Genomic DNA, 18,166 nt, shown 5'->3' with positions numbered 1-18,166 from the left:
GCACTCATTATCTACTCACCCTCATGTCGACTAAGGGCTGGGAGAAGTTTCAGAGTTATCCGTGGCTTCTCTGAGTTACAGGTCCATATAACGGTTGCAAATGGATCGTCAGTGCGATTACTGACGCTGGTGCAAATCTCTCGAGATTTGGACGGACCAGGAAGAGGAGCTTCTGCTGCAAACAAGCTTGAAATATAGACTTATTTAATTTTTTTCGGAACAATTTCGCATTTCGGGGCTTCAATACAAGACGGACATTACATACGAGCACTATGGAAGTATTTGGATGTTTTTTGGTGTGTCTTTTTGTTATGAAGACAGTTGGTATCCATTTGCAACCGTTATATGGACATGCACTGCTACGCCGAGACCCCCTGTAACTCAGAAAAGCCACGGAGGACTCTGAAACTTCTCCCAGCCCTTAGTCCACATGAGGGTCAGTAGATAATGAGTGAAATTTCAATTTTGAGTGAACTATTCCTTTAACAAATTAGGAGGTAGAAAATACACCACAATGGCTTACTCAATTTGTGAAGCTACCGTAGCACTGCCACTTGCCAATTAGCTCAGTGCAATAGACCCATCGCTGCACGGCAGCTAGAATTTGAGTTGCTGTTGACTTTCTATCAGTGTCAACAGCCTGGCCCTTCTCCTCTGACCTCTGGAATCAAAAAGCCACTCAGTTGTCGAGTGGTTAGTGTACATATTGGCACAGTCGGAAGCAGTGATCACCGGTTCGACTTCTGACCAAGATGATGTTTACTGCATATCATTTCTCCAGTCTCTCTCCCTGCTTTACTGTCTCTCTGCTCTACCATATAAAAATAAAAAATAAATGAATAGAATACAAAATATAAAATTGCATTTTGGCACACTTGCTGCTCACTGGGTATTTCCTCTTTTTCGCATCCCCTTGAGACAGCTGTGTGTAAAAATCCCAGTAGATCAACACAGTTTATAAATAATTTTATAAATAAAATAATAATTTTATGAATTAAAAAAAATAAAAAATATCTTCTTTTTTTTCTGTGGGTAACGGGGGCGGGACTAGATAAGCTTTTGCTTCTCCCGCTTTCCCTTTTGGCCATGTGAATTGTATGATTAAACTAAGATGATGTGTGATGAGCATTGATCTAACTGACATGCCGAAATAAACAAATAAATAAACAGTTTTTGAGTTGCTGCCATGTGATTGGTCGATAAGATCTTGGCGTTACCAAGCAGTTTACTGTAACAGGTGTACCTAATAAAGGGTCCTGCAAGTTTATTTTTGAATCAATTGAAAACCTTCCTCACCCCCACCCCATCTGACCTTTTTCAGTTCACCCATTGATTAGCTTTTACATAACTGTTGAATAATTATTTTTCCAAATGGAGCCAAGTGAAGCGTTTCCCTTCATTTCCCTGCCTTTATTCAGTGCTACAACACTGAGAAGGAGCCACTCCCTCCTTGTAATAGTTGTTGGTGAGCTGCACCACTGGAGCAGCTGGGGGCGTCACTGCTTTGCACAAGGGCACCTCCACTGTAGATGAGGGAGGCCAGAGGATGATTCATTCACCTCACCCCCTCCCACATTTCCCAGACAGATGTTTCCTACTGTTGTGATGTGAGGGAGGATTTGGATCTTATGGCAACTACATGCTGTCATATGAATAAAAGTGTCCGTATTGTAACCACAGAGGTGATTAATGGGACATACTGTATGATAAGAGAGACAGGCATTCTAATGGGACTTTATGAATGGTTGTAAATTTGTTTAATGGTGTGGATTATCATATCTCAGAGTTGTGGACAATCTGAATGCTGCAGGAAAATTGAAATAGAGTCAGGTCACTGCGCAGCGCTCTGCTCCTCTGTATGGACCGACACATTACACTTCCAACTACGCAGTTCCTTCAGAACATTCAGATCCATTCATCTTTTTCAAACTGTAAAGAGAAGAATTTTAGTGTTAAATTTTATAAACATCAGGAACTCATTAACAGTTGAAGCCAGGAAAACTTATTTCAACGCCATGATTTTGTCACATTGTAATTACTGTATGTCCTGTTGGTCTCAGGCAAGTACATCTGTCCTGAAACCCATCAAGCTCTGAAAATATTAGACAGAAAGTCACGACAGTATCATCACTGTGAAATACTAAACAAATATAAAATGCTTCGCTTTGATAATCTAATGATGTATTCTGATGTTCGTTTAGTGGACAAAATAATTCATGTTGCCCCTCCCCCATTGAAAACCTTCGTTAAACTCTGCTCTGAGCACTCCACCAGAGCTCTAAGATCTGTCTCAAGTGGAGATTGTGATATTCCTAAGCGTAGCTCTGCCTTTGCTCAATCTGCCTTTTCTTTTAAATCTGTCAAATCATGGAACAATCTTCCAACTAATCTGAAACTTTGTACAGACTTCAATGTTTTTTCCCGGGAAGTCAAACAATGGATCCTAAGAAACCAGTCATGTCAGCATTAATCATGAGCCTAAATTATTTTTAACCTTGGCAAAGTGTGAAGTATTTTAATAACTGTATGTTTCTTTCTGATATGAAATATGTCTCGAGTGTTTGTGATGTGTGAGAGGGTGTATTATGCACATGTGTATGGATGTTTAGAACGCGATGTAAATTGATAATCTCACCTTTCTATTGTTCTGATTCACCTGCCCAGGGACTACGGATGGAAAGTAGCTAGTAAGCTAAATCCGGTACAAGGCATCTCTTCTCATTTCGAGACTAATGTTATTTTGTACATTGTCCCTGATACAAATAAACTTATTAAATTAAATTAAATTAAATTAATAATAAAAACAATTGGAATTTCATCAGATTATTAGAAATAAAAGATGAGTTGTGCAGGGTGATGCAGCGGTTAGCACATGTTCTCTGCAGGTTCTCCAGCTCCCTCCCTCAGTCCAAACACATGCACACAAGGTAACCTGGCTCCACAGGGCCCATAGGTGTGGATGTGAGTGTACGAGGTTGTTTGTCACTGTCGGCACATGTGACCTGACCAGGGTGAACCTCGCCTAACATCAGCTGGGATTGGCTCCAGCCCCCCCAGTAGACAGTATAACTAATGGTTGTGTGGATGGATTCAGAGCCTTTCCTGTGGTACTCAAAACTGGGCTTTCGGTTTGCGTTATCCTTGAGTTGTGCTGAGAATATTTCTAGAGGTACTATGTACTAGTTTATATAAAGTATCACAAAATGTCTTTATTTGACTCTGTAGGTTGTTAACTTCAAAAGCTATGCTCATTTCTTTTTCATTTTCTTCAGGTTCAGATTTAGGGTTAGAAATAAACCCCATGGGACATTATTTCATTCTGGTAGCTGTCAAAATAGTAAAGTAGACACTTAAAGGATTAAGAAAAATGTCAAATGTTCTTATCCAATGGACACAGTTTAAAATATACATGTGATCTAAACATTTTCAGCTTATTTTTTGTCCAAAAATTGAGTCAAGATGTGATAAAAAACAAACAAACAAAATTCAGAGTTGGGAAAGGTGTAGAAAATGGTTAAAAATAAACCCCATTGGACATTATTTCATGCTGGTACCTGTCAGAATCTTAAAATAGACAGATGGGTAAAAGAGTAAGAGTCCAGACTAAGTTGTATATAAAGCTAATTTCTAGAAGACAGGGATGACTTCCTAAAAGCATACTTTACCTTTTGACACTGCACTATAGGGCAAAAAACCAACCATGAAGTCTCAGGAACTCCCTGAAGATCTCAGCGATAAAACGGTGGCAAAGACTAAAGAACAATATCAGGGTATAAAACCCCTTTAAAGCTTCTCAGCAGCTGGGACAGAGAGACACACAGGTCAATTCAGCTCAGTGAAGAATGAATGCAGCCAAAACAGAGCGGCCCTTGGAGAAAACCTGTTCCAGAGAGGAAAAGACCGGAGATTGGACTGATGCCTCACCTTTCAGCATGTCGGTGGCCGAAAGCACGCAGCCGAGACAATCCAGGAGTGGCTTTGAGACAAGTCTGAAGCGAACCAGATGAAGCCCAGACTTGAGAGGATCTGTAAGGAGGAGCGGGATAAACGGTTCAAATCCAGGTGTGCTAAGCTGTAGAGATTCACACAAGCAGACTTGAAGCTTTAATTCTTTGCCAAAGGAACTCCTGCAAAGTCCTGAGTGAAGGGTCTGCTTCTGGTAAATGAGGGAGAGTTTCATTCAGTCATTCATTCTGAAATGTCAATTGCAAAAACTGTAGAGGTTCAGCCAGGGCCGTTGCTAGGAATCCTGGGCCCCTGCCCCCTGACTTTTCATCACCACTTTTTTTCTTACACTTTTTGTTTATTTTTATGTCACTCTATGTTTTTGACAGTGCCAGAGCCAATATAGCCAATTATTATTATTATTGTGGAGGGCTGCTGTTGTTTTGTGGCTTTGTCTTGATGCTAATGCAGCATAATGTATTAGTCAGGGATATGTAGAATAATAGAATGATAGAAAGATTAGGCTGCTGGTGGGGTTTGTGGGGCCCCAGTGGGCCTTTCTCCCCTATGCAACAGCCCTGGGTTTAATTCTCCATTGTATTTACAATATGATAAGGACCGAACAGTACAAGTACCGAACTGAACAGTTTTGGTACATGAAACAACCGTGGCTTAAAAATTGAAACACTTGCTGAACCTGGAGCTGGAGGTTTTATGACAGTGAAAATATGCACACTGAAACTGTAGGGGGAGCTCTGTAGAGAAAAAGGTGACCAACACAGTGAAAAAGCAACCAGGCTCATATAAGAGTAAACATCACTACATTGGGGATATATTGATTTATGTAATTGGCAAATGACAAATGTCTGATCTCACAGAACATTATCCATTTGCAGTGACCATTATTCCCGTTGAGGTTAAAGGGACAACGAGGAGTTTTGGAAAAGCGAAGCGTTTTCACACTACATTTATGAGCCTCCGCGCGCAAATTCTTTGACCGGTGCAAGACAGACTCATGTTTTCATTCATCAAGAATTGAAGTCAGAGGTTCAACGAGGTTCAGATACCATCGTAGTTCCGACCACAAATGGCGATTCGGCGGCGTTATTCTCATGACTCACCGGGCAGCGTCTGTGAAACCAAAAGTAAGGAAACGCTGGTCGGCTCGCCCAGCATTTCCACCACCACTAATAATAACAAAATAACGATAGAGACAAAACGATATATTTATCGAAAATGGGCCCATTAACAAGTGTGGGTAACGTAGATTCATCCACATTAATATGAGACTTTTTTATTGTCGCGGAATTTTTCGTTCTGCCGAAAAATGGAGAAACTCCTCGTTGTCCCTTTAAGCATTTGTACAACCACCATCCACGGCAACCACTTCCTGGTGACTTGGATGCTGATAATACGCGTCTCACTTGATCGTTCATTCATAAAAGATAAAAAATAAAAAAATAAAATACAAACCTCTGATTGTGATTCAATCGGCCATCACATTTCCTACAAAATGAGTTTGCTGTTGTATCGAAACAAAATTTCTAGAAGACAGGGTTGAGTGCGCTTATCTGCTAAAGCTGTTTATCTGCTAAGCTGTATGAGTCAAACTGCCTTTGTGTGTGTGCGTATGTGTGTGTGTGTGTGTGTGTGCGTGATGTGATCCCAGCAGAGCCACTGAAGAACTCGCTCACACACTCATGTTCAACAAGTGTTTAACACAGATGAATGAATTTGACATGATGTGAAATTAATTTCTCCTGCATCGCATTTTCAGACAAACCAAGTTTCTAAGTGATCTGATAAGTATTTGTATGTGAGTGTGTGTGTGTGTGTGTGTGTGTGTGTGTGTGTGTGTGTGTGTGTGTGTGTGTGCTGTCTGTAGGAGTTGTACTGCAGCTCCTCAGTGACTCCTGCAGCATCAGTGAAGAACTGCCCTCAGCTCTCTCACAAACATCATCACAAGCTTTTATAAATGAGACACTGAGACTCTGCAGAGAAAACGGACCTGTCTTCATTCTGTTAGTGGATACTGACATCTCAGCAGCTACCTGTAGCAGTCGATACAGTGTTATCACAGACCTACACTACAACATCAAACTCATTTTGTCAAAGCAGTGAACTTCCTCTTTTCAGGAGCAAACAGAACCATGGTTGAGGTGTTTGAGTGTCTAACGAGTCATTGTAATAAGGATTAAATGTCTCTGGCCATTGCGGGCCTCAGGGAAATTCACATTCATACCAATAGTGTTAACAGTGTTGTTACCAAAAAGAAAAAAAACAGACCTATCTAATCTACAGTAGGTTTGACATATGGGGTTCATAATTAACATTAATTGTGGTACTATGATCGTGTCCAGACACTCTGTGGATGAAACCATTATAGTCTCAGTCTTCCTGTCACCATAAGAGTTAAGATGATGGTTGGAGCATCTGAATTAACAGGTAAATTAAAGGGATACTTAAACCCAAATTGTTAATTCACCAATTTTCTACTCACCGTCATGCCAAGGAAGAGTTTTAAGAACTTTCGGACGCTTTTGGAGTTCCAGGGGGGGTCCAGCTGGCAACGGATTTTCATATAATGGTGGTGGATAGAGCTCACTTTTGAATCGTCCAAAACATCCAAATACCTCCATACTGCTCATCCCTACTGACTCCAAAAGCGTTATGATAACTCCAAAAGTTCTCCAAACCCTTCCTTGGCATGACGGTGAGTAGAAAATTGGTGAATTATCAATTTTGGGTGAAGTATCCCTTTAAGAGATTCAACTTCCAACTACCTTCACTCCTGAAATGCACCAGAGAAGCATCATATGACCTCAGACCTGGAGGTGCAGACCCTCATCCTGGCTGCTTCACACTCAGCTGTGAACTTCCGCAGTGCACACACTGAAGGGCGAGACCTGATAAAACCAGCAAAACCACGTCATCTGCTTGGATCAGAGACCAGACCCAGGCAGAACCAAGTCCATGCCGTTCCTCCTGGACTGGAGCCTCCTGTCCAGCGCTGTGCTGTGGGTCAATCATGTTTACATCATCAAACAACAGGAGAGGCGTGTGTGTTTTTATCAAAATCTGTCAGTGAGGGCAAAGTTCATCCAGGAAGAGTGTTATGTGTCCACATAATCTCATAATCATTATGTTGTTTTAGTACCACCTCGTTTTATGCATCTGTAATTCCTAATTATCCCTAAATTGTGAGGCATCTGCATGTTCAGCTGACCTCTGGGCTACATCACTTCATTAAAACCACTTAGTTAAGAGAGTAACAACTGGAAACAGTCTTTCTTCCCCCTCATTAGCACTACAGCACAGTTTCCACCAGAAATCCAGACCAATGAAATAATATGTTATACACTAATAATATAATGTATTTTTTTGTATGTCCTTCCCCTTTCTTCCTTTTTCCCCCCAATTATATCACATTTATCGTAATATTCATTCTATTTCCTCCTAAGTCTATTATTTACACAGATTACTACACAATCTGCATTTACATTCTCATTATGACACGTGGTGCAATTTTTTTGGGGTATGTTTATGTGTATATACACACACTCATATATTGTGTATATAGGAACAAAGTATTTATTATACTTTCTATACTATCTATATTAGATATTTTTCTCAGTACTGTTCAGTCAAATTAAATTTGGCTCCTTTTCTGACAAGTTTCTCCAGTTTTGTTTCCATTGATAAAAGCCATGACAGAAAAAGGAGTGACCTTGCAGACCCCTCCCTCCTTTATGTAAGTATGTGTTGAACCCAAACAATGGCATGGATCCCTCTGTGCAGCAGCATGTTCCTCATCACATTACTACAGTAGATGCTGCCACCATGTGGACATATAAATATTTCCAAATCAGCAAAACCACATCACCAAAGCCCATTAATGTACTAATAAACCAAGCTACAGTTTTCATGCACTTCTTTAATATATCAGTTTTTCATATTCACAACAAATACATTAAGCTTTTTTCTTCTTATGATACAGCCTTAAATATTTTTTACACTCACCATTTTTCTCAGAAGTCTGCCTATCAAAATGTCTTTTTAATCTTCCTCTTTTATTTTGAAGGTTTTATAATTTGTTACATTTGTAGTCTCCATGCCTCCTAGCAAACTGACAGTATTTCCTTTGTACAACTATTTACAGGTGAAACAAAAATTAAACAAAACAAAAAACAACAAATCTCCATAAAGTTTTTTTTCATGATAGTTCTCAGTTGAAAAGGAATCGTTGGGGTTTAAGGTGCAGGCAAGGAGGAGAGAGAGAAAGAGAGGGAATGTTTCAGAAGAAGAAAGAAGAAAAAGGCGGGGAATGAAGGAGATAAATGCTGAAACACAAAGTTGTGCGTCGAGTGGAAGAAGATGGGAAGGAGGGCGTCTCCTCCTGGAGATGCTGTTGAGCTTCAGCAGAACACACACCTCAGTGATGAGATTCTGACAGAAAAACAAAGAGGAAAAAAATACAGCACTCTGAAAGACACGGCTATAGCTGTTAGCTTCCTCAGGTGTGTACAACAATGTTCGGTCTGAGAGTGAAGCGGCAGATCTCCACTGCTGGGCGGGCGGCACCGGTCCCTGTGGAAGAGGACTGAGGGGGCGTCGTGTGATGCGGGTCTGGACTCAAGGTCCACTTACTCCTTTGTTCACATGGTCTTCATCAGCACACATCCTGATATTTAAACCTCTCCAAAAAAAAAAAAAAAAAGACAATCAAAAGCACTGGGAATGCAAATAAACCTCGAGTAGAGATCGTTTTTTGCGAACTATATGCTGAAGAAGACCACAGGATACGGTCAAAACAAAAAGAAACTAACAAAAAATCTCAGAAACAACAAGACACATAGCTAAAACTATCTGACTGGACACATACCATTGATGACAAGTGAGAAAACTGCTTTGGGCAAAAAAAAAGCCCTTAAATCTATAAAATCTACTGAGAAATAATGATTCTAAAGCAACTGCAGCTTCCTGTTCAAAACTTCAGGCGTCTGCAGATTCAGCGCTGAACCAATCGCCGGTCATGATGACCTCGTCCTCCTCTTCCAGAAGTACCAGTGTTATGGGGCCGCGGTCATTTTCACCGATGTCCGAGTATCTTCCAAACTTGAGAACCTCATGGCCGAGAAGTTCTTTTGAGTCATTAGTGGAACTACAAAGCGTCCTTCACCACCTTAACCAGACAAATCGCTGAGTCGTTCATCATCTTGTGGTAAAGGGGAGTTTTTCTTCAGATGTTGTGAAGCCGTGGACAGAAAGGCTTCAGACTGGAGATATGTAATATTATACAAAAAAAAAGAAAAAAAAAAAGGCCTACATCTACTCTACTATGCCAGGTTAGTGTTAGCCTCATGTATAGAGTCATACAAACCACACTCTGTGGAGCCCTCTCTCTCTCTCTCTCTGCTATTGGCTGGTCCTTAGTGCCAGAAACCAAAATCCACCCACACCAGTTTGTGCTCAACATGTGTATCCAGAAACAGCCTAAACATGCTGTAAACAAACATCATGTGACCCAAAAACATGGCCGCCACTTTAGCTAGCAGGATGACTAACTCTCGGCTATAGTTAACAATTTTTGTCATATCTATGTATCAACCACAGCTGCCCAGGATGCTAATGCTGCTCCCAAACATCTTTCAGATGATGTTGATATTACCAAATTGTCAGCTGTAATGCTGCGTCCATTTCTTTTTGGTGACAGATGAGCACAATGTGAAAATGTCAATCTGGCTAACGTGTTAAACATTAACATGTTGTGCTAACACATAAATCCAGATGAGGAGTTAATGGAAACAAACATCAAGCGTCTTAGAACAGCTTGAATGTCTGATACCAAACTGTTCCACAAACTACGGTTGAAGCTCGGTTTTGGTCTCCACCAGCACCAGAGAAGATCCGATACTTTAGCTGCTAAATGCTCCATAATGTTCACCAGCTGCTCTTCCACTATTTCCCTTTTGTTGTTCTGAGATGTTTAAACCTGTGGCGTCCGATTCAAAACACATGCACTAGTCTTTTTTCTGGGATTGGTTTGGTGGAATGCTTATCCACAGATACAAGATTCCCTATGTAGGAATGGCATTTTGTACTTTCAAAATAAAAGCTGAAAGCCCGGCTTAGGCAGGAATGTTGACCGCAACTACTAAACCTAGGATCACCCTTCAAAAGCTTTGCCCACAGCAGTGCAACACGTGGCCGCAAAGCCAAATCAACAGAGTGACATCCCTCATATGGGATGTTGGGCCACACACCAGCTGCTAAAACATCTACCACACTGTTTCCAGACTTCACAGAGTTGGTTTTGCCCATTTTCATCTGCTCTCTGAAGCTAAATGACGTGTTCTGCACCAGATTTGGTGGATTTTGAATATGCTTCTTGTAACACATTTCATGAGCCGTCTGGAATGTCCAAATTAAAAAGGAGGTGGCATTAATCCAGGAGAACGGCAAACAATAAGACTGTGCTGGCTTTGGGGCTAGCAGTTTTCCCTTGCTTCCAGTACTTTGTGCTAAGCTAGGCTAAACTCACAGCCCTCTCCATTTTACAGCATAAGGGGGGAATGATAAGTAAGATGACATAAGTTTATCTTCTAACAAGTTGGACTGTTCCATAAAAAGGCAAAAAAACAAACAAAAAAAAATACCAAGGGTGGGTGAGGGTGCCTTATGTTTATAATGGAAAGACAAACATGACCCGTGATGTATGTGAGGAAGCAGTTCGTTGGTGTTTGGATGGATGCTTTAGCTGTATGTTCCACCTCCAAAAAAAACATCCATTTACCAAACCAGCAGTCTCATTTTCTCAGCTCTCCATCACACCAGGTCTGATGCCACAGCCAGCTCCGAGTCCTGAAGGCTTCATCACAATCGGAGCCTTCTCGGGGAAAAATATTCACACTCCAGCTCTTGCAGATGACTCATGCATCAGATGGACGTTGGGTCATCGGCTCTGCTCGTCAAAATTCTTCAATTAAAAAAAAAAAGTCAAGGCAAGTCGCTCATTTACTTCGATCCGTCTCTACAAAGTGCAAGTACACGAGTCACAAAGACTAAAACAAGCTTCAAAAAGAAAAAAAAAAAAAATTGATAGCATCAAATAAAGCCGTTCTGAAAATTAATCCATAAAACAACAAGAACAAAAAAAAAAGAAGAAAAGATTCACATAAATAAGTAAATATCTGCAGGCCTGCCTGTACAGAAAAAGGCAAACAATGACAATAACAAAAGAAAATAAAAAGAACCTGGAACACCTACAACCCCTAAACACACGCTGGAATGAAAAAAAAAAAAAAAAAGGTACAGGTGCATGAGAGTAGAAAAGGTAAAAGGTGTGATTGACAGAACATTTTCAAGACTAACGGAGCTCTCCAGAAGATCACTGGTCCTTTCAGCAGATCGCGCCGCAGCGCCTTCAGTCAGGCGGCTGCAGCAAGTAAGGTCCCCATAATAAGCTGAGTGCAATATTAAAGCCACATGATCGACAAACACCCCCACCCCCCCCCCCCCCAAAAAAAAAAAATTAAATAGGAAACCAAAAAAACAGACAGGACATGCACTTGTCACAAAAAAAGATGAAGAAAAAATCTGAGGTTGGGTTTTGTGGAAAAGCATCACAAGCTTTTGTTGCAAAGATGCCGACTTTGAAGCTCAAGAAGAAGCCACAAGTACTGTACACACTCCTTTAGCCGAGCACACGCACGCTCTCACTTACATACACACACACACAAACTCACACACACACACACACACACACACACACACACCCCGGGCAGCGGCTCAGCTCGGCTTCAACGGGCTCTTTAAAGCACCTCGTTTAAATTCCGTCATCAAACCAATCTGAGCTCTGCTCCTCCCTCGGCTCGGCTCGGCTCGGCAGGCTGCAGAGGTTTTACAACGGGAAAAACCTGCAGACAAACATCCTGCTTTCACATCAACACCAAATCCTTTGAAAAATCAAAAAAATAAAATAAAAAAAGGGTGGTGGGGGGTGGTGGTGGAAATATCCAACGCCTCTAAAAGCACGCTAATGGACCTTTGTTGGTTTAGACCGAGGTTCTTTAAAGGGAACAAGGAATCCCTCTCATGCAGCTTCCAACACCAAACAAAATGAGCGTTTCTTCCTTCCAGAGATCGGCCTCTGGATTCTCTGCTGTGAATCTATAGAAAGTAAAAAAAAAAAAAAAAAAACTCCTCCTGCGTTCACATGCAAAATCTTCCCATGGATCGAGAACGGTTTTATCAAATTCGGAGGCAAACGAGAAGGCAAAAGACGAGATTTTGCAGAATTTGGTCAGCGATTTAAAAACAAACAACTAATCAAGCGAAAGGCCGGTGCTGCAGCTACCATCTCTTGGGAAAGAAAAGGACCAAAAAAGACTCATCATTTCTAGCAGCTGCTAGCTAAAAAAAAATAATCAGGAAACATGAGAAATAAATGGAAAAGTAAAAATAGCTCTGTCTTTCAAGTCATCTTCCTTCAGGGTTAACCCTTCGCTGAGTGACGTCGTCCAGCTCTTCTCGGGGAAACGGGCTCAAAGTCTGACCTCCCTGTCTCATCCGTCTGACTGGGAGAGGCTGCTTCTCCTTCCGCGGGGGCCACCACCGCTTCGTGCCGTCACTCAAAAGAGCAGTTCAGCCGGGGCCCCCCCACACCCCTCCCGGCTGGTAAACCGGGGCCCCTCCTCCTCCTCCTCCTCCTCCTCCTCTTCCTCGCCCGCATGGGAGATGGCGAGATGAGTGGCACCCAGAGCCCTCGACTTCTCCTCACGTTTCTCATCCATCCGTCTCCTCTTCCTTTCCCTCCAGCAGGCAAGAAAACTGTTTTGGTATGGATAATCATTTTTTTTATTCCTTTTTGTGTCATTCAAGTTTTTTTTTTTTTTTTTTCTTCTTTCCCTAATTTGTTGTGTGTGGTTGTGGCTGTTTGCCTGCTGGACAAGCTGTTTTGGTGCCTCCGGGTGAGGCTGCCTTCTTCAGGGTGATAGAGGAAGAAAACAGCCCAGGCTCTTTGAGACTTAAAATTTTCTTTTTTTGTTGTTGTTGTTGTTGTTGTTTTTTCTTCAGTAATGGATGAATCCACCGCAGGGACACGAGACTTTTTGAGAAGTGACGAGGGATGGACTGGTGGGATCTGCAGCACTTACTTGAATGCTGAAAACTCCCCTGAAAGACAAGAATAAAGTGATGGAGAACATGAGTGAGTAAGTAGTCGTCCATTATCTAGTTACACCCATTATATTACATCATTCAATTCAACGTAAACTAAACCCAACAGTCTGCTTTAATCTTTGTTGTTGGGGTTCGTTAACATTGCTCATTTTATCACTGAGTAACTATTCATAACTTGATAATGATATGACTGTACATAATCTGTGTCTCTGTGCCAGAGCTGGAGTGATATGGTTTATGGCTCATCCTCCTCTCTGTCTGATTCTTGTGGATGTGATAACTTTACCTTGACAGAACTTTATTTATTGCTATGATGACACAACTTTAAATGGCTCTCTCCAAAAGGAGTCACCTGACATTTATGTCATCGTCTCAGGGTGAGTTTTTAGTCACATTCAATCACCACAGTATTTAATGAAGTGTCAGATCAATCATCTCCTGACAGAATGATATTTTAGAGGATTTATACGCTGGTATCAGCAGTCTATTGGGGTTGTCTAAAAAAAATAAATATTGATTTATAAATGACTTCGACCTCATATATTAAAAGGGATAGTTCAACATTTTGGAAAATTGACCCATTGCCATAATCCCTATAGTCTTAGGAGTACGTTTGTTACCTTTAATTGTCGGTGCAAGCTATTTTTAGAACGATGGAGCAGAGCCGTGAGCTGCTCAGAGCTACGCTATAGAGGCTCATTACGGGATTTCTTGGTTTCCCTCATCAAATACACAATCCAACAACTCCAAAACGCTCTGGTGGACAAGTTGTGACCTGCACATTCACCACGCTATGAGATAATAACGGAACGTTACGAGACAGAGTTGTTTTAGAGGTAAATTTGAAAAAAAAAAAAAGAGTTTGATGAGGGAAACCAAGAAATCCCATTAGCCTCCGTAGCGTAGCTCTGAGCAGCTCGCGGCTCTGCTATGCCATTCTAAATATTGCTTGCAACGAGAATTAAAAGGAAACAAACCTACTCTTAAAACTATAGAGATAATGGCAATGGGCCAATTTGCCAAAATGTTGAACTATCCCTTTAAAGGTGTGAGCTATACTATGTATGAACCACACTGTACAACAATATAACACTGTGATAAATATGGAGAACAGACTGACTGGATGAGCATCAAGTGTAACATCATCTGACTTTGGTATGAAGTGACCAACAGTTACAAAGAGTTGCTGACCAATGCTGTTTAGACAGATGTTCATGAGAGAGTGTGTGTGTGTGTGTGTGTATGTGTGTGAGCTCACCATAGCCACCGGCCTGGATGGGGGTTTTGGGTGAGGCGCAGGCGTACAAGCTGAAGTCCTCCGTCTGAAAGCCGGCTCGGTTTAACGAAGGCTCCGAGGCGCTGCGGTGAATTTTGGGTAATGAGCGAGCCAGCAGCTCGATGGACGCCAAGATCTGATGGAGTACACAGTAGAGCCGCACATACATCAGCCAGAGTCACTTCAATAATAAATGCAAACAAAAAAAAACAAACACAAAACCAAGAAAGATGTTGTGCCCAAAACCTTCCTGTGCCTAAAACCTTGCTGTGTGTTTGGATTAGACTTTCATCAGTTTCTATCCTCAGCATCTCCATCAGTTCTGCTCTCTGACTGGATGCAAGGCTTTTAATTTGAAAGACCTGTGCAGGAAGTGCTCCACTGACAAAAGCTTGTGATAGCAGCTTTTAACAGTCACAGCGGTTAAAAAGTGGTTGGAATTGATGGAGAAAGTGAAGCTTTTCCTATAGGTTGTCACCCATCTGTATATTATACTGAAATTATCAGGAGGTAAACATAGAGGAAATCAAACTTGTCTTACTAGTATTTGATATACTGTACAGTGCATTCAGGAAGTATGTAGTTATGTTGCAGCCATAATCATCACAAATCTACACCATCGGCCTGTTCATATCAATCTTATTCAAGTACTCACTCTCTGATCTGAATACACAGTATATTTAATCACAGGGTTATAGAAACGACAGCCTGATATAAGCCTGTGTTTGAGGTCTTAAATCAATCATGTACATCCGTCTCCCTCCCCATGAAATAACATCAACACTTGTGTCTCACCTGAGGGAAGAGAGGCCGCTCCTCTCTCTTCTTCTTCAGGCAGTCTGCCATCAGTCTCTTCATGGCCTTCGGACAGTTGCTGCGCACCTTGCTGAGGTCAGGAGACAGGTAACCTCGACCCACCATGAATATGATCTGAGGGAAGAGGAGATGGATGTGAGTCAGTTTGTCATTTGGTGAAAAGCTGCTGCTTCCAAAGGAGCTCAAAGACTGTGAGTGTGTTGATCATTGTGAAGAGAATTAAATAAATACATAATTTTACTTTAATTATACTTAATTTTTCATATTTATAATAAAGACACAATAATTTTATTTCCTCACAGTTTTTTCTTTAAGATAACTTAGATCAGATGATGCCAAATGACATCACACTTGCTCTAGATAGTAAATTGCCTTGTGCTGCTCTCTTCATAGACCTGTCTAAGGCATTTGATACTGTTGATCATTCAGTTATCATCATTTTGTATTGGTTTTGATGCTGTCAATTGTTTACTGTTTAAAAGCTGCCTCTCTAATAGACTACAGTGTGTAAAAATGAACAATGTTCACTCCTACATATTTCAAATGGTGTTCCACAAGGCTCCATGCTAGGGCCAGTGTTGTTCTCTATACATTAATGATATCGTCCTGCAAATTCCACCTGTATGCGGACGACACCTCGTAAATGACGAGTCCTCCTCAGTGGTCTTTTGAGATAAAATAAAGGTCGTATAATGTATCTATGACAACTCATGAAGAGAAAAAATTCAAACACAGATCCTATTCGTTAGAGGTGTGTTCGTCACCTGGTCTCTGTTGTTGATGTTGGAGTAGGGCAGCGCTCCCGACATGAGCTCGTACAGCACGATGCCGAACGCATAAACGTCTGACTGGAAGCTGTAGGGGTTCTTGTCCTGCAGCCGGATCACCTCCGGAGCCTGTCAGAGCAAACACAGTGTCACATGACCCACAGACGACAACACATAGTCATTTTTTGGCTTGTCTGTTTTGTTTTCCTGGGTGGATGGAAGGCATGGGGAGTTTGGAGATGTTCAGTGTGCTATAGGTTTGTGATTGTAGCCTACTATACAATAGGGGTGTACAGCCAGTGCACTATTTGTATTCGGGTTCGGATTTGGGCTTATGAAAAAAAATACTTAAGATTCGTTATTCGTATTTGGGAAGAAACCAGAAGTGGGCTAATGCTTCCGCTGAGCTAGCCGGCTAACTTCCGCTTCAGCTCTTGGCTAACTAGAAGGGGAATAAAATATTTCAATTGTGCGGCTCTTCTAGACTTTCCAAACGTAATCGGACTGAATGGATCAAATTCTGGTAGTGAAACAAGTCGTTTCGCGGGGTTGTGACACTCAAAAAATCCTACCGCCACCTACTGTGTTGGAGTGTGAACCACAGTCACCTGGTTATGTGCTGCTGCTCATCCAAACGTTTCTTTTTCTTTAGAAAAAAGCTCCCGAATAATGAGGAGAAACTTTGGATAGAAAATCTATTCTGGATCAAAGCATTATTTGTGTACTTCTGAATAACGTATTCAGGTTCGGTACATCCTTACTATACAATATCAATACATTTATCAGTGCATGGTATATATACAGTAGGATTATTAGTATTGATATACTGGGAAAACTAAGACCGACCATCCACAGTATGGAGCCAGACAGCTGTTCAAACTGGTGGGAGCCACTCCAGCGGGACTTGACTGTAGCCAGGCCAAAGTCACCGATCTTCACCGTCAGATCCTCGTGGAGGAAAATATCTGAGAGGGGAGGGGGTCAAGGAAACTCTTCTCTTTGTTCCAAAGGATGGAGGTTATATTTTTCGGCCCTGATCCTCAGACTACAGATGAGCTAACTTAGGGGAAAGCTTCAGGAAAAGGATACTGTTGCTCTTCAGGTCTCTATGGATGATTGATTTGGCATGCAGGTAACTGAGGGGGAAGAGAAACATTATTAGACCAAACACACACACACAGGCACAAGCATAAAAATCTGACATGTTGTTGAAGGGAACTCACTCCATGCCCTGGGCAGTCTGCCGGGCGATGTCGATCAGCTTGATCATCTCAAACTTGGTCTCAATGATGTGCAGGTGGTGGTACAGGCTGGAGCCTTCGCACCACTGGGTCACTATGGCCAGCTGAGGCTTGGTGGTGTAGCCCATGAACAGCAGGATGTTCACATGACGCGTTTTCCTGTGTGTAGAAACAAACACACACACGCACAGGCTGATGAAAAAGAAAAGAAGTGCAGATGTGTGTAGCACAGTAGAAACAGTGACAGTGCAGTGGGTTCTCCTGGTTAAAGAGGAGGGGGATGAGGTTACCTGAGGACTCCCACTTCATTCTTGAAGGCCTGAAGCTGCTGTGGCGTAGGAGCAGTGACGTTCAACATCTTCACTGCCACGTCACCTGAGAGGAGAGGAGAAAGGAGGGAAGGAGAGGAGAGGAGAGGAGAGGAGAGGAGAAAGGAGGGAAGGAGAGGAGAAAGTAAGGAAAGGAGAGGAGAAAGGAGGGAAGGAGAAGAGAGGAGAGGAGAGGAGAGGAGAGGAGAAAGGAGGGAAGGAGAGGAGGAGATGCCTTTAAGGATCCATATTTCATTAAACCAATTGGTCACATACTGTACTTGACTTGAATACAAGATGAGCCAATTTTTTATTTATCTTTTTATTTTATTTTTTATAAAGTTGTCAGAGACGCTTTTATACCTTTTTGTGATTTTTTAAAGTCACAATAATAAATTTAACATCCTGTCTGTGAATGCAAACCAACCCAGCCTTTACGATCTCTACAAAGGGAAACCATTGTATCATCCTCGGGCAAATGATGCCAAAATTCAAATGACTGGCCTGGTTGATTTGGCTGTACCTATGGTTACAGGCGGTGTTTTCCTTATGGTCAACATTACCCATTAAAGAGCAGAACCAACAGTGTGTCAGTCAGTATGATGATGTTTTCTGACTTCTCTATTCTGTCTC

The 18,166-nt window shown here is 41.7% G+C and overlaps 1 protein-coding gene across 2 annotated transcripts in view; it reads right to left on the bottom strand.

Moving 5' to 3' along the window:
- Positions 1 to 12,690: 12,690 nt before the first annotated feature.
- The window catches only part of braf (B-Raf proto-oncogene, serine/threonine kinase), a 32,328-nt gene continuing 26,852 nt past the window's right edge, over positions 12,691 to 18,166 (bottom strand). For both annotated transcript variants that reach the window (XM_085769989.1, XM_085769990.1), the window contains 8 exons: positions 17,516 to 17,600; positions 17,208 to 17,384; positions 17,074 to 17,120; positions 16,831 to 16,949; positions 15,982 to 16,113; positions 15,197 to 15,331; positions 14,384 to 14,537; positions 12,691 to 13,119 (listed from right to left, as the gene is read on the bottom strand). In XM_085769989.1, coding sequence (XP_085626115.1) covers positions 13,097 to 13,119; positions 14,384 to 14,537; positions 15,197 to 15,331; positions 15,982 to 16,113; positions 16,831 to 16,949; positions 17,074 to 17,120; positions 17,208 to 17,384; positions 17,516 to 17,600 — 872 coding nt within the window. In that variant the 3' untranslated portion in view covers positions 12,691 to 13,096. The remainder of the gene's footprint in view (positions 13,120 to 14,383; positions 14,538 to 15,196; positions 15,332 to 15,981; positions 16,114 to 16,830; positions 16,950 to 17,073; positions 17,121 to 17,207; positions 17,385 to 17,515; positions 17,601 to 18,166) is intronic.

This window comes from Trachurus japonicus, chromosome 23 (assembly GCF_045865225.1).
Source record: "Trachurus japonicus isolate A0001 chromosome 23, Traja_1.0".
In the NCBI taxonomy this organism is placed as follows: domain Eukaryota; kingdom Metazoa; phylum Chordata; class Actinopteri; order Carangiformes; family Carangidae; genus Trachurus; species Trachurus japonicus.
This window is presented reverse-complemented; position numbering and strand designations above follow the sequence as displayed.